General features: G+C 47.1%; 1 protein-coding gene across 1 annotated transcript; it reads right to left on the bottom strand.

Moving 5' to 3' along the window:
* Positions 1–8756: 8756 nt before the first annotated feature.
* LOC127909082 (uncharacterized) lies at positions 8757–10962 on the bottom strand. Its single transcript, XM_052468985.1, has 2 exons — positions 9884–10962; positions 8757–9748 (listed from the first exon to the last, which is right to left on the bottom strand). The coding sequence occupies exons 1-2, from the start codon at positions 10960–10962 to the stop codon at positions 9136–9138; spliced, it is 1692 nt and encodes a 563-aa protein (XP_052324945.1). The 3' UTR covers positions 8757–9135.
* Between the last annotated feature and the right edge of the window lie 1571 nt (positions 10963–12533).

Raw genomic sequence — 12533 nt, 5'->3', positions numbered from 1 at the left:
TTCATGTGTAATATTGTCATTATACTAGCTAACTGCAGTAGATGGAAAGTTGATTTATGTTGTATGTTTAACACTACGATGAACCTGTTTTGTGCTTTTCATTGACTTGCTGTCTTCATTGGTCAAAATGTCTTAAGATAACAGTATAGGGTGTTCATCAGGGTTTAGGGTCCATTCCGATTCAGAAAGTTAACCAAATTTAGAAAATGTTCCTAGTTAAAAATGCGTTGCAGAGAATTGGAACGGAAATTGACCCCAAAACCCCTGAAAGGGCGATACCTAGTCCCCCTAGCTTAATGTAGAGGTCAAAGGGCGATACCTAGTCCCCTTAGCTTAATGTAGAGGTCAAAGGGCGATACCTAGTCCCCTTAGCTTAATGTAGAGGTCAAAGGGCGATACCTAGTCCCCTTAGCCTAATTTAAATCTATGAACACTCTGTCTTAATAATGCCACTGACTGTCTACTTGTAGGGGGGCTGCCTGCTTTCTGCTAAGTCATGTTGCAGGATTGGCTAGCCAACAATTTTACAAGAGTTGGCCTCTGAAAATTACACTGTCATTTGGGTGAAAAGCTGAGCGACTTAAGACACCGAGACGACTATTTGGATCTGTATATTGAAAGAGTTTCTGAAAAGGGTCTCATGTTCGATGCCCGTTTTTATATACCTATACTTATCTTGTAAACCACATAATGATTTGCGTGTATGAATGGCTTTTAGATGTCAAACTAGTTACAGCTTCAGAATGACGGGAAAGAGCTGTACATATTAGCCTTCTATCGGTGTCCACTGTTATCACGTGGGTTATAATTAGGCTCATGCTATGCTATGCTATCTATACTAATACATCGCTGTTATCGCTGACACAAGTTGCTCTGTTTTAGCCTTCTCACGTTCTGACATTCACACCTCTGATCGGTGCAATTCCTTCTGGGGGAATATTCTGTTTAATCTAAGTTAAATATTTTAGTTTTTTTTCTCTCGTCTCCCATTTTGATTTCTTCTGTCTTTATGAAATGAACCTTTTTTTTTTAATTGAGTGATTTAAATGAAATATGTTTTTCTCGGGCATTAAAATTGTGCTGAAGGCATTAACATGTGTTTATTGTTTTATGTTTTTAATTATGTGTTTATTATTGTTTATTATTATTATGATTTATTATTTATTATTATTATCTCAAGACTTATTTCAGACAGGTTGTGTTTCAGCTTCACACCGGACAGGCTGTACTGGACACTACATGACCTGCTCATCCAACATCTCTTTCTAAAATCATGGGCATTTAAATATGGAGTTTGGTCCCCCCCATTGATGCTATAACAGCCTCTACTCTTCTGGGAAGGCTTTCCACTAGATGTTGGAACACTGCTTGCTTTCATTCAGCCACGAGCGTTGGTGAGGTCGGGCACTGATGTCGGGCGATTAGCTCTGGCTCTGCAGTCAGTGTTCCAATTCATGTTTTTATGGGGTTGAGGTCAGGGATCAAATCAAATTGTATTTGTCACAACAGGAATACACATTACAGTGAAATGTGTACAGGTCCTTAACCAACAATGCAGTTTCAAGAAAATAACCCCCAAAAAAGTAAGAGATAATAATAACAAATAATTAGAGAGCAGCAGTAAATAACAATAGCGGGGCTTTATACAGGGTATTACGGTACAGAGTCAATGTGGAGGCTATATACAGGGTGTTACGGTACAGAGTCAATGTGGAGGCTATATACAGGGTGTTACGGTACAGAGTCAATGTGGAGGCTATATACAGGGTGTTACGGGGAGTCAATGTGGAGGCTATATACAGGGGGTACAGAGTCAATGTGGAGGCTATATACAGGGTGTTACGGTACAGAGTCAATGTGGAGGCTATATACAGGGTGTTACGGTACAGAGTCAATGTGGAGGCTATATACAGGGTGTTACAGTACAGAGTCAATGTGGAGGCTATATACAGGGTGTTACGGTACAGAGTCAATGTGGAGGCTATATACAGGGTGTTACGGTACAGAGTCAATGTGGAGGCTTTATACAGGGGGTACCGGTACAGAGTCAATGTGGAGGCTATATACAGGGGGTACCGGTACAGAGTCAATGTGGAGGATATATACAGGGGCTACCGGTACAGAGTCAATGTGGTGGCTATATTCAGGGTGTTACGGTACAGAGTCAATGTGGAGGCTATATATAGGGTGTACCAGTACAGAGTCAATGTGGAGGCTATATACAGGGGTACCTGGTACAGAGTCAATGTGGAGGCTATATATAGGGTGTTACGGTACAGAGTCAATGTGGAGGCTATATACAGGGGGTACCGGTACAGAGTCAATGTGGAGGCTATATACAGGGTGTTACGGTACAGAGTCAATGTGGAGGCTATATACAGGGTGTTACGGTACAGAGTCAATGTGGAGGCTATATACAGGGGGTACCGGTACAGAGTCAATGTGGAGGCTATATACAGGGTGTTACGGTACAGAGTCAATGTGGAGGCTATATACAGGGGGTACCGGTACAGAGTCAATGTGGAGGCTATATACAGGGTGTTACGGTACAGAGTCAATGTGGAGACTATATACAGGGGGTACCGGTACAGAGTCAATGTGGAGGCTATATACAGGGTATTACGGTACAGAGTCAATGTGGAGGCTATATACAGGGGTGCTGGTACAGAGTCAATGTGGAGGCTATATACAGGGTATTACGGTACAGAGTCTATGTGGAGGCTATATACAGGGTATTACGGTACAGAGTCAACGTGGAGGCTATATACAGGGTGTTACGGTACAGAGTCAATGTGGAGGCTATATACAGGGTATTACGGTACAGAATCAATGTGGAGGCTATATACAGGGTGTTACGGTACAGAGTCAATGTGGAGGCTATATACAGGGTGTTACGGTACAGAGTCAATGTGGAGGCTATATACAGGGTGTTACGGTACAGAGTCAATGTGGAGGCTATATACAGGGTATTACGGTACAGAGTCAATGTGGAGGCTATATACAGGGGGTACCGGTACAGAGTCAATGTGGAGGCTATATACAGGGGGTACCGGTACAGAGTCAATGTGGAGGCTATATACTGGGGGTACCGGTACAGAGTCAATGTGGAGGCTATATACAGGGGGTACCGGCACAGAGTCAATGTGGAGGCTATATACAGGGTATTACGGTACAGAGTCAATATACAGGGGTACCGGTACAGAGTCAATGTGGAGGCTATATACAGGGGGTACTGGTACAGAGTCAATGTGGAGGCTATATACAGGGTATTACGGTACAGAGTCAATGTGGAGGCTATATACAGGGGGTACCGGTACAGAGTCAATGTGGAGGCTATATACAGGGGGTACTGGTACAGAGTCAATGTGGAGGCTATATACAGGGTATTACGGTACAGAGTCAATGTGGAGGCTATATACAGGGGTACCGGTACAGAGTCAATGTGGAGGCTATATACAGGGTATTACGGTACAGAGTCAATGTGGAGGCTATATACAGGGTATTACGGTACAGAGTCAATGTGGAGGCTATATACAGGGTATTACGGTACAGAGTCAATGTGGAGGCTATATACAGGGTATTACGGTACAGAGTCAATGTGGAGGCTATATACAGGGTGTTACGGTACAGAGTCAATGTGGAGGCTATATACAGGGTATTACGGTACAGAGTCAATGTGGAGGCTATATACAGGGTATTACGGTAGAGTCAATGTGGAGGCTATATACAGGGTATTACGGTACAGAGTCCATGTGGAGGCTATATACAGGGTGTACCGGTACAGAGTCAATGTGGAGGCTATATACAGGGGGTACCGGTACAGAGTCAATGTGGAGGCTATATACAGGGTATTACGGTACAGAGTCAATGTGGAGGCTATATACAGGGGGTACTGGTACAGAGTCAATGTGGAGGCTATATACAGGGTATTACGGTACAGCGTGATTCAGGGGAAATATCTCTCTAATAACAACTCCCGTTTAACCTGGAACCACACCAATGTGTCGGAGGAAACATCGTACATCTGGTGACCGTGTCAGCGTGCATTGCACCCAGCCCGCCACAGGAGTCGCTGATGCGCGATGGGACAGGAATATTCCTGTCGGTCAATCCCTCCCCTATCCCGGACGACGCTGGGCCAATTGTGCGCTGCCCCATGGGTGTCCCAGTCGCACCCAGCTGCCTGGACTCAAACCAGGATCTCTAGTGGCACAGCTAGTACTGCATTGCATTGAATTGCTTCCTTTTATGTGGTTGTAGAATTTAACGTCTCTTTTCTGTATTTTGATCATTATTTGGTATTGACCTGCATTGTTCATTTTCTTAGGTTGTCTGCTTGACATTTTTTGATTTGATACGGAAGCTAAGAGGTCAAATATACTGTTTAGGTTTGATAGGGAAGCTAAGGGGTCAAATATACTGTTTAGGTTTGATAGGGAAGCTAAGAGGTCAAATATACTGTTTAGGTTTGATAGGGAAGCTAAGGGGTCAAATATACTGTTTAGGTTTGATAGGAAGCTAAGAGGTCAAATATACTGTTTAGGTTTGATAGGGAAGCTAAGAGGTCAAATATACTGTTTAGGTTTGATAGGGAAGCTAAGAGGTCAAATATACTGTTTAGGTTTGATAGGGAAGCTAAGAGGTCAAATATACTGTTTAGGTTTGATAGGGAAGCTAAGAGGTCAAATATACTGTTTAGGTTTGATAGGGAAGCTAAGAGGTCAAATATACTGTTTAGGTTTGATAGGGAAGCTAAGAGGTCAAATATACTGTTTAGGTTTGATAGGGAAGCTAAGAGGTCAAATATACTGTTTAGGTTTGATAGGGAAGCTAAGGGGTCAAATATACTGTTTAGGTTTGATAGGGAAGCTAAGAGGTCAAATATACTGTTTAGGTTTGATAGGGAAGCTAAGAGGTCAAATATACTGTTTAGGTTTTCTACTGCAAAGTTTACACCTTCACTATTACAGTTGGAACATTTTGTCCAGGAAATTGTCTAGAAATGTTTGAATATGTTGTTGCCTAATTGTTTTATGGTAAATATCCACACTACTTTCCTTCCATCTGTAGCATTTCTTAATATTACTCAGTTCCTTTGGCTTTGATGTCTCATGATTGATCATAGCTCTGTTCAAGTAGAGTGTGATTTTGCCGTGATCTGATAGGGGTGTCAGTGTGCTGACTGTGAGCGCTCTGGGAGACTCTGGGTTGAGGTCAGTGATAAAGTAGTCTACAGTACTACTGCCAAGAGATGAGCTATAGGTGTACCTACCATAGGATTCCCCTCAGAGCCTACCATTAACTATGTACATACCCAGCGTCTGACAGAGCTGCAAGAGTTGTGGTTACATTGTCGTAGTTGTGCCTAGGGGGGCATATGGGGGAGGGAATGCTGTCACCTCCAGGCAGGTGTTTGTCCCCCTGTGTGCTGAGGGTGTCAGGTTCTTGTCCAGTTCTGGCATTTAGGTCGCCACAGACTAGTACATGTCCCTAGGCCTTTAAATGGTTGATCTCCCCCTGTAGGATGGAGAAGCTGTCTTCATTACAGTATGGGGATTCTAGTGGGGGGATATAGGTAGCACACAGGATACAGCAGGATTCTAGTGGGGGGATATAGGTAGCACATAGGATACAGCAGGATTCTACTGGGGGGATATAGGTAGCACATAGGATACAGCAGGATTCTAGTGGGGGATATAGGTAGCACATAGGATACAGCAGGATTCTAGTAGGGGGATATAGGTAGCACATAGGATACAGCAGGATTCTAGTGGGGGATATAGGTAGCACACAGGATACAGCAGGATTCTAGTGGGGGGATATAGGTAGCACACAGGATACAGCAGGATTCTAGTGGGGGATATAGGTAGCACATAGGATACAGCAGAATTCTAGTGGGGTGATATAGGTAGCACACAGGATACAGGATTCTAGTGGGGGATATAGGTAGCACATAGGATACAGCAGGATTCTAGTAGGGGGATATAGGTAGCACATAGGATACAGCAGGATTCTAGTAGGGGGATATAGGTAGCACATAGGATACAGCAGGATTCTAGTGGGGGGATATAGGTAGCACATAGGATACAGCAGGATTCTAGTGGGGGGGATATAGGTAGCACACAGGATACAGCAGGATTCTAGTAGGGGGATATAGGTAGCACACAGGATACAGCAGGATTCTAGTGGGGGGATATAGGTAGCACACAGGATACAGCAGGATTCTAGTGGGGGGATATAGGTAGCACACAGGATACAGCAGGATTCTAGTAGGGGGATATAGGTAGCACACAGGATACAGCAGGATTCTAGTGGGGGATATAGGTAGCACATAGGATACAGCAGGATTCTAGTGGGGGGGGTAGCACACAGGATACAGCAGGATTCTAGTGGGGGATATAGGTAGCACATAGGATACAGCAGGATTCTAGTAGGGGGATATAGGTAGCACATAGGATACAGCAGGATTCTAGTAGGGGGATATAGGTAGCACATAGGATACAGCAGGATTCTAGTGGGGGGATATAGGTAGCACATAGGATACAGCAGGATTCTAGTGGGGGGATATAGGTAGCACACAGGATACAGCAGGATTCTAGTAGGGGGATATAGGTAGCACACAGGATACAGCAGGATTCTAGTGGGGGGATATAGGTAGCACACAGGATACAGCAGGATTCTAGTGGGGGGATATAGGTAGCACACAGGATACAGCAGGATTCTAGTAGGGGGATATAGGTAGCACACAGGATACAGCAGGATTCTAGTGGGGGGATATAGGTAGCACATAGGATACAGCAGGATTCTAGTGGGGGGGGGTAGCACACAGGATACAGCAGGATTCTAGTGGGGGATATAGGTAGCACACAGGATACAGCAGGATTCTAGTGGGGGGATATAGGTAGCACACAGGATACAGCAGGATTCTAGTAGGGGGATATAGGTAGCACACAGGATACAGCAGGATTCTAGTGGGGGGATATAGGTAACACACAGGATACAGCAGGATTCTAGTGGGGGATATAGGTAGCACACAGGATACAGCAGGATTCTAGTAGGGGATATAGGTAGCACACAGGATACAGCAGGATTCTAGTGGGGGGATATAGGTAGCACACAGGATACAGCAGGATTCTAGTAGGGGGATATAGGTAGCACACAGGATACAGCAGGATTCTAGTGGGGGGATATAGGTAGCACACAGGATACAGCATGATTCTAGTGGGGGGATATAGGTAGCACACAGGATACAGCAGGATTCTAGTGGGGGGATATAGGTAGCACATAGGATACAGCAGGATTCTAGTAGGGGGATATAGGTAGCACACAGGATACAGCAGGATTCTAGTGGGGGGATATAGGTAGCACACAGGATACAGCAGGATTCTAGTAGGGGGATATAGGTAGCACACAGGAGGACATTTTTTTGTGTTACGGTCATTTCCTTTAGAATTTCTAGCCAAATGTAAAAGGTTCCTGTTTTGACTAATTTAATAGAGAGGGTTAGGTCTGCTCTATACCAAATTAGTATGCCCCCTGAGTCTCTGCCCTGTTTTACACCTGGTAGTGTGGTGGATGGGACTACCAGCACTCTGTAACCTAAACCAGTGGGTCCATCTCCTTTATACCACACACCTGGTAGTGTGGTGGATGGGACTACCAGATCTCTGTAACCTAGAGGACAACCAGTGGGTCCATCTCCTCTATACCACCCACCTGGTAGTGTGGTGGATGGGACTACAAGCTCTCTGTAACCTAGAGGACAACCAGTGGGTCCATCTCCTCTATACCACCCACCTGGTAGTGTGGTGGATGGGACTACCAGCTCTCTGTAACCTAGAGGACAACCAGTGGGTCCATCTCCTCTATACCACCCACCTGGTAGTGTGGTGGATGGGACTACCAGCTCTCTGTAACCTAGAGGACAACCAGTGGGTCCATCTCCTCTATACCACCCACCTGGTAGTGTGGTGGATGGGACTACCAGCTCTCTGTAACCTAGAGGGCAACCAGTGGATCCATCTCCTCTATACCGCCCACCTGGTAGTGTGGTGGATGGGACTACCAGATCTCTGTAATCTAGAGGGCAACCAGTGGGTCCATCTCCTCTATACCACACACCTGGTAGTGTGGTGGATGGGACTACCAGCTCTCTGTAACCTAGAGGACAACCAGTGGGTCTGTCTCCTCTATACCACCCACCTGGTAGTGTGGTGGATGGGACTACCAGCTCTCTGTAACCTAGAGGGCAACCAGTGGATCCATCTCCTCTATACCGCCCACCTGGTAGTGTGGTGGATGGGACTACCAGCTCTCTGTAACCTAGAGTGCAACCAGTGGGTCCATCTCCTCTATACCACCCACCTGGTAGTGTGGTGGATGGGACTACCAGCTCTCTGTAACCTAGAGGACAACCAGTGGGTCCATCTCCTCTATACCGCCCACCTGGTAGTTTGGTGGATGGGACTACCAGCTCTCTGTAACCTAGAGGGCAACCAGTGGGTCCGTCTCCTCTATACCACCCACCTGGTAGCTCTCTGTAACCTAGAGGGCAACCAGTGGATCCATCTCCTCTATACCGCCCACCTGGTAGTGTGGTGGATGGGACTACCAGATCTCTGTAACCTAGAGGGCAACCAGTGGGTCCATATCCTCTATACCACACACCTGGTAGTGTGGTGGATGGGACTACCAGCTCTCTGTAACCTAGAGGACAACCAGTGGGTCTGTCTCCTCTATACCACCCACCTGGTAGTGTGGTGGATGGGATTACCAGCTCTCTGTAACCTAGAGGACAACCAGTGGGTCCATCTCCTCTATACCATGTTTCACACCTGGTAGTGTGGTGGATGGGACTACCAGCTCTCTGTAACCTAGAGGACAACCAGTGGGTCCTTCTCCTCTATACCACCCACCTGGTAGTGTGGTGGATGGGACTACCAGCTCTCTGTAACCTAGAGGACAACCAGTGGGTCCATCTCCTCTATACCACCCACCTGGTAGTGTGGTGGATGGGACTACCAGCTCTCTGTAACCTAGAGGACAACCAGTGGGTCCATCTCCTCTATACCACCCACCTGGTAGTGTGGTGGATGGGACTACCAGCTCTCTGTAACCTAGAGGACAACCAGTGGGTCAATCTCCTCTATACCACCCACCTGGTAGTGTGTGGTTTAGGCCCGGGCCATCACAGTAGGTGTGAGCAGTACACAGCAGGTGCCCTACACGCTTTAGAAGCCCTGCTGGTGGAAACCAGGCTGTAGTCCTAGCCCTCTTTAGGAGCCCTGCTGGTGGAAACCAGGCTGTAGTCCTAGCCCTCTTTAGGAGCCCTGCTGGTGGAAACCTGGCTGTAGTCCTAGCCCTCTTTAGGAGCCCTGCTGGTGGAAACCTGGCTGTAGTCCTAGCCCTCTTTAGAAGCCCTGCTGGTGGAAACCTGGCTGTAGTCCTAGCCCTCTTTAGAAGCCCTGCTGGTGGAAACCAGGCTGTAGTCCTAGCCCTCTTTAGAAGCCCTGCTGGTGGAAACCTGGCTGTAGTCCTAGCCCTCTTTGGGAGCCCTGCTGGTTGAAACCAGGCTGTAGTCCTAGCCCTCTTTAGGAGCCCTGCTGGTTGAAACCAGGCTGTAGTCCTAGCCCTCTTTAGGAGCCCTGCTGGTTGAAACCAGGCTGTAGTCCTAGCCCTCTTTAGGAGCCCTGCTGGTTGAAACCAGGCTGTAGTCCTAGCCCTCTTTAGAAGCCCTGCTGGTGGAAACCTGGCTGTAGTCCTAGCCCTCTTTAGGAGCCCTGCTGGTGGAAACCAGGCTGTAGTCCTAGCCCTCTTTAGGAGCCCTGCTGGTGGAAACCTGGCTGTAGTCCTAGCCCTCTTTAGAAGCCCTGCTGGTGGAAACCTGGCTGTAGTCCTAGCCCTCTTTAGGAGCCCTGCTGGTGGAAACCAGGCTGTAGTCCTAGCCCTCTTTAGAAGCCCTGCTGGTGGAAACCTGGCTGTAGTCCTAGCCCTCTTTAGGAGCCCTGCTGGTGGAAACCAGGCTGTAGTCCTAGCCCTCTTTAGGAGCCCTGCTGGTGGAAACCTGGCTGTAGTCCTAGCCCTCTTTAGGAGCCCTGCTGGTGGAAACCAGGCTGTAGTCCTAGCCCTCTTTAGAAGCCCTGCTGGTGGAAACCTGGCTGTAGTCCTAGCCCTCTTTAGGAGCCCTGCTGGTGGAAACCAGGCTGTAGTCCTAGCCCTGTTTAGAAGCCCTGCTGGTGGAAACCTGGCTGTAGTCCTAGCCCTCTTTAGGAGCCCTGCTGGTTGAAACCAGGCTGTAGTCCTAGCCCTCTTTAGGAGCCCTGCTGGTGTAAACCAGGCTGTAGTCCTAGCCCTCTTTAGGAGCCCTGCTGGTTGAAACCAGGCTGTAGTCCTAGCCCTCTTTAGAAGCCCTGCTGGTGGAAACCAGGCTGTAGTCCTAGCCCTCTTTAGGAGCCCTGCTGGTGGAAACCAGGCTGTAGTCCGCCCTGCTGGTGGAAACCAGGCTGTAGTCCTAGCCCTCTTTAGGAGCCCTGCTGGTTGAAACCAGGCTGTAGTCCTAGCCCTCTTTAGGAGCCCTGCTGGTTCAAACCAGGCTGTAGTCCTAGCCCTCTTTAGAAGCCCTGCTGGTGGAAACCAGGCTGTAGTCCTAGCCCTCTTTAGGAGCCCTGCTGGTGGAAACCAGGCTGTAGTCCTAGCCCTCTTTAGGAGCCCTGCTGGTGGAAACCAGGCTGTAGTCCTAGCCCTCTTTAGAAGCCCTGCTGGTGGAAACCAGGCTGTAGTCCTAGCCCTCTTTGGGAGCCCTGCTGGTGGAAACCTGGCTGTAGTCCTAGCCCTCTTTAGAAGCCCTGCTGGTGGAAACCAGGCTGTAGTCCTAGCCCTCTTTAGAAGCCCTGCTGGTGGAAACCAGGCTGTAGTCCTAGCCCTCTTTAGGAGCCCTGCTGGTGGAAACCTGGCTGTAGTCATAGCCCTCTTTAGGAGCCCTGCTGGTGGAAACCAGGCTGTAGTCCTAGCCCTCTTTAGGAGCCCTGCTGGTTGAAACCAGGCTGTAGTCCTAGCCCTCTTTAGAAGCCCTGCTGGTGGAAACCTGGCTGTAGTCCTAGCCCTCTTTAGAAGCCCTGCTGGTGGAAACCAGGCTGTAGTCCTAGCCCTCTTTAGGAGCCCTGCTGGTTGAAACCAGGCTGTAGTCCTAGCCCTCTTTAGAAGCCCTGCTGGTGGAAACCAGGCTGTAGTCCTAGCCCTCTTTAGAAGCCCTGCTGGTGGAAACCTGGCTGTAGTCCTAGCCCTCTTTAGGAGCCCTGCTGGTGGAAACCTGGCTGTAGTCCTAGCCCTGTTTAGAAGCCCTGCAGTCCTAGCCCTCTTTAGGAGCCCTGCTGGTTGAAACCAGGCTGTAGTCCTAGCCCTCTTTAGGAGCCCTGCTGGTTGAAACCAGGCTGTAGTCCTAGCCCTCTTTAGGAGCCCTGCTGGTTGAAACCAGGCTGTAGTCCTAGCCCTCTTTAGGAGCCCTGCTGGTGGAAACCTGGCTGTAGTCCTAGCCCTCTTTAGGAGCCCTGCTGGTGGAAACCAGGCTGTAGTCCTAGCCCTCTTTAGAAGCCCTGCTGGTGGAAACCTGGCTGTAGTCCTAGCCCTCTTTAGGAGCCCTGCTGGTGGAAACCTGGCTGTAGTCCTAGCTCTCTTTAGAAGCCCTGCTGTCCTAGCTGATGATCTGGGGCTCCGTTTAATACAGCTTATACAACTAGTTTAATACAGCTTATCCAACTAGTTTAATACAGCTTATCCAACTAGTTTAATACAGCTTATCCAACCACCCAACTAGTTTAATACAGCTTATCCAACTAGTTTAATACAGCTTATCCAACTAGTTTAATACAACTTATCCAACTAGTTTAATACAGCTTATCCAACTAGTTTAATACAGCTCATTCCAACTAGTTTAATACAACTTATCCAACTAGTTTAATACAACTTATCCAACTAGTTTAATACAACTTATCCAACTAGTTTAATACAGCTTATCCAACTAGTTTAATACAGCTTATCCAACTAGTTTAATACAGCTTATCCAACTAGTTTAATACAGCTTATTCAACTAGTTTAATACAGCTTATCCAACTAGTTTAATACAGCTTATTCAACTAGTTTAATACAGCTTATTCAACTAGTTTAATACAGCTTATTCAACTAGTTTAATACAGCTTATCCAACTAGTTTAATACAACTTATCCAACTAGTTTAATACAGCTTATCCAACTAGTTTAATACAGCTTATCCAACTAGTTTAATACAGCTTATTCAACTAGTTTAATACAGCTTATCCAACTAGTTTAATACAACTCATCCAACTATCCAACTAGTTTAATACAGCTTATCCAACTAGTCAACTAGTTTAATACAGCTTAATCAACTAGTTTAATACAACTTATTCCAACTAGTTTGTAATCAAAAATACCTGTTCAATTCCAGGTATCAGGGTCCAGGGGGATAGATTTAGGACATAACCCAGAGTAATTTCCTTGGTCACTGAACTTTGTGTACTT

This window comes from Oncorhynchus keta, chromosome 19, assembly GCF_023373465.1.
Source record: "Oncorhynchus keta strain PuntledgeMale-10-30-2019 chromosome 19, Oket_V2, whole genome shotgun sequence".
Classification (NCBI taxonomy): Eukaryota; Metazoa; Chordata; class Actinopteri; order Salmoniformes; family Salmonidae; genus Oncorhynchus; species Oncorhynchus keta.
Note: the sequence above shows the minus strand (reverse complement) of the source record. Positions and strands in the feature narration are given on the sequence as shown.

Coding starts and splice junctions, on each gene's coding strand:
- LOC127909082 (XM_052468985.1), bottom strand. CDS start 10,962: ATGACTACAGCCAGGTTTCCACCAGCAGGGCTCCTAAAGAGGGCTAGG. Junction 9,749..9,883: donor AGGGCTAGGACTACAGCCAG/GTTTCCACCAGC, acceptor GACTACAGCCAG/GTTTCCACCAGCAGGGCTTC.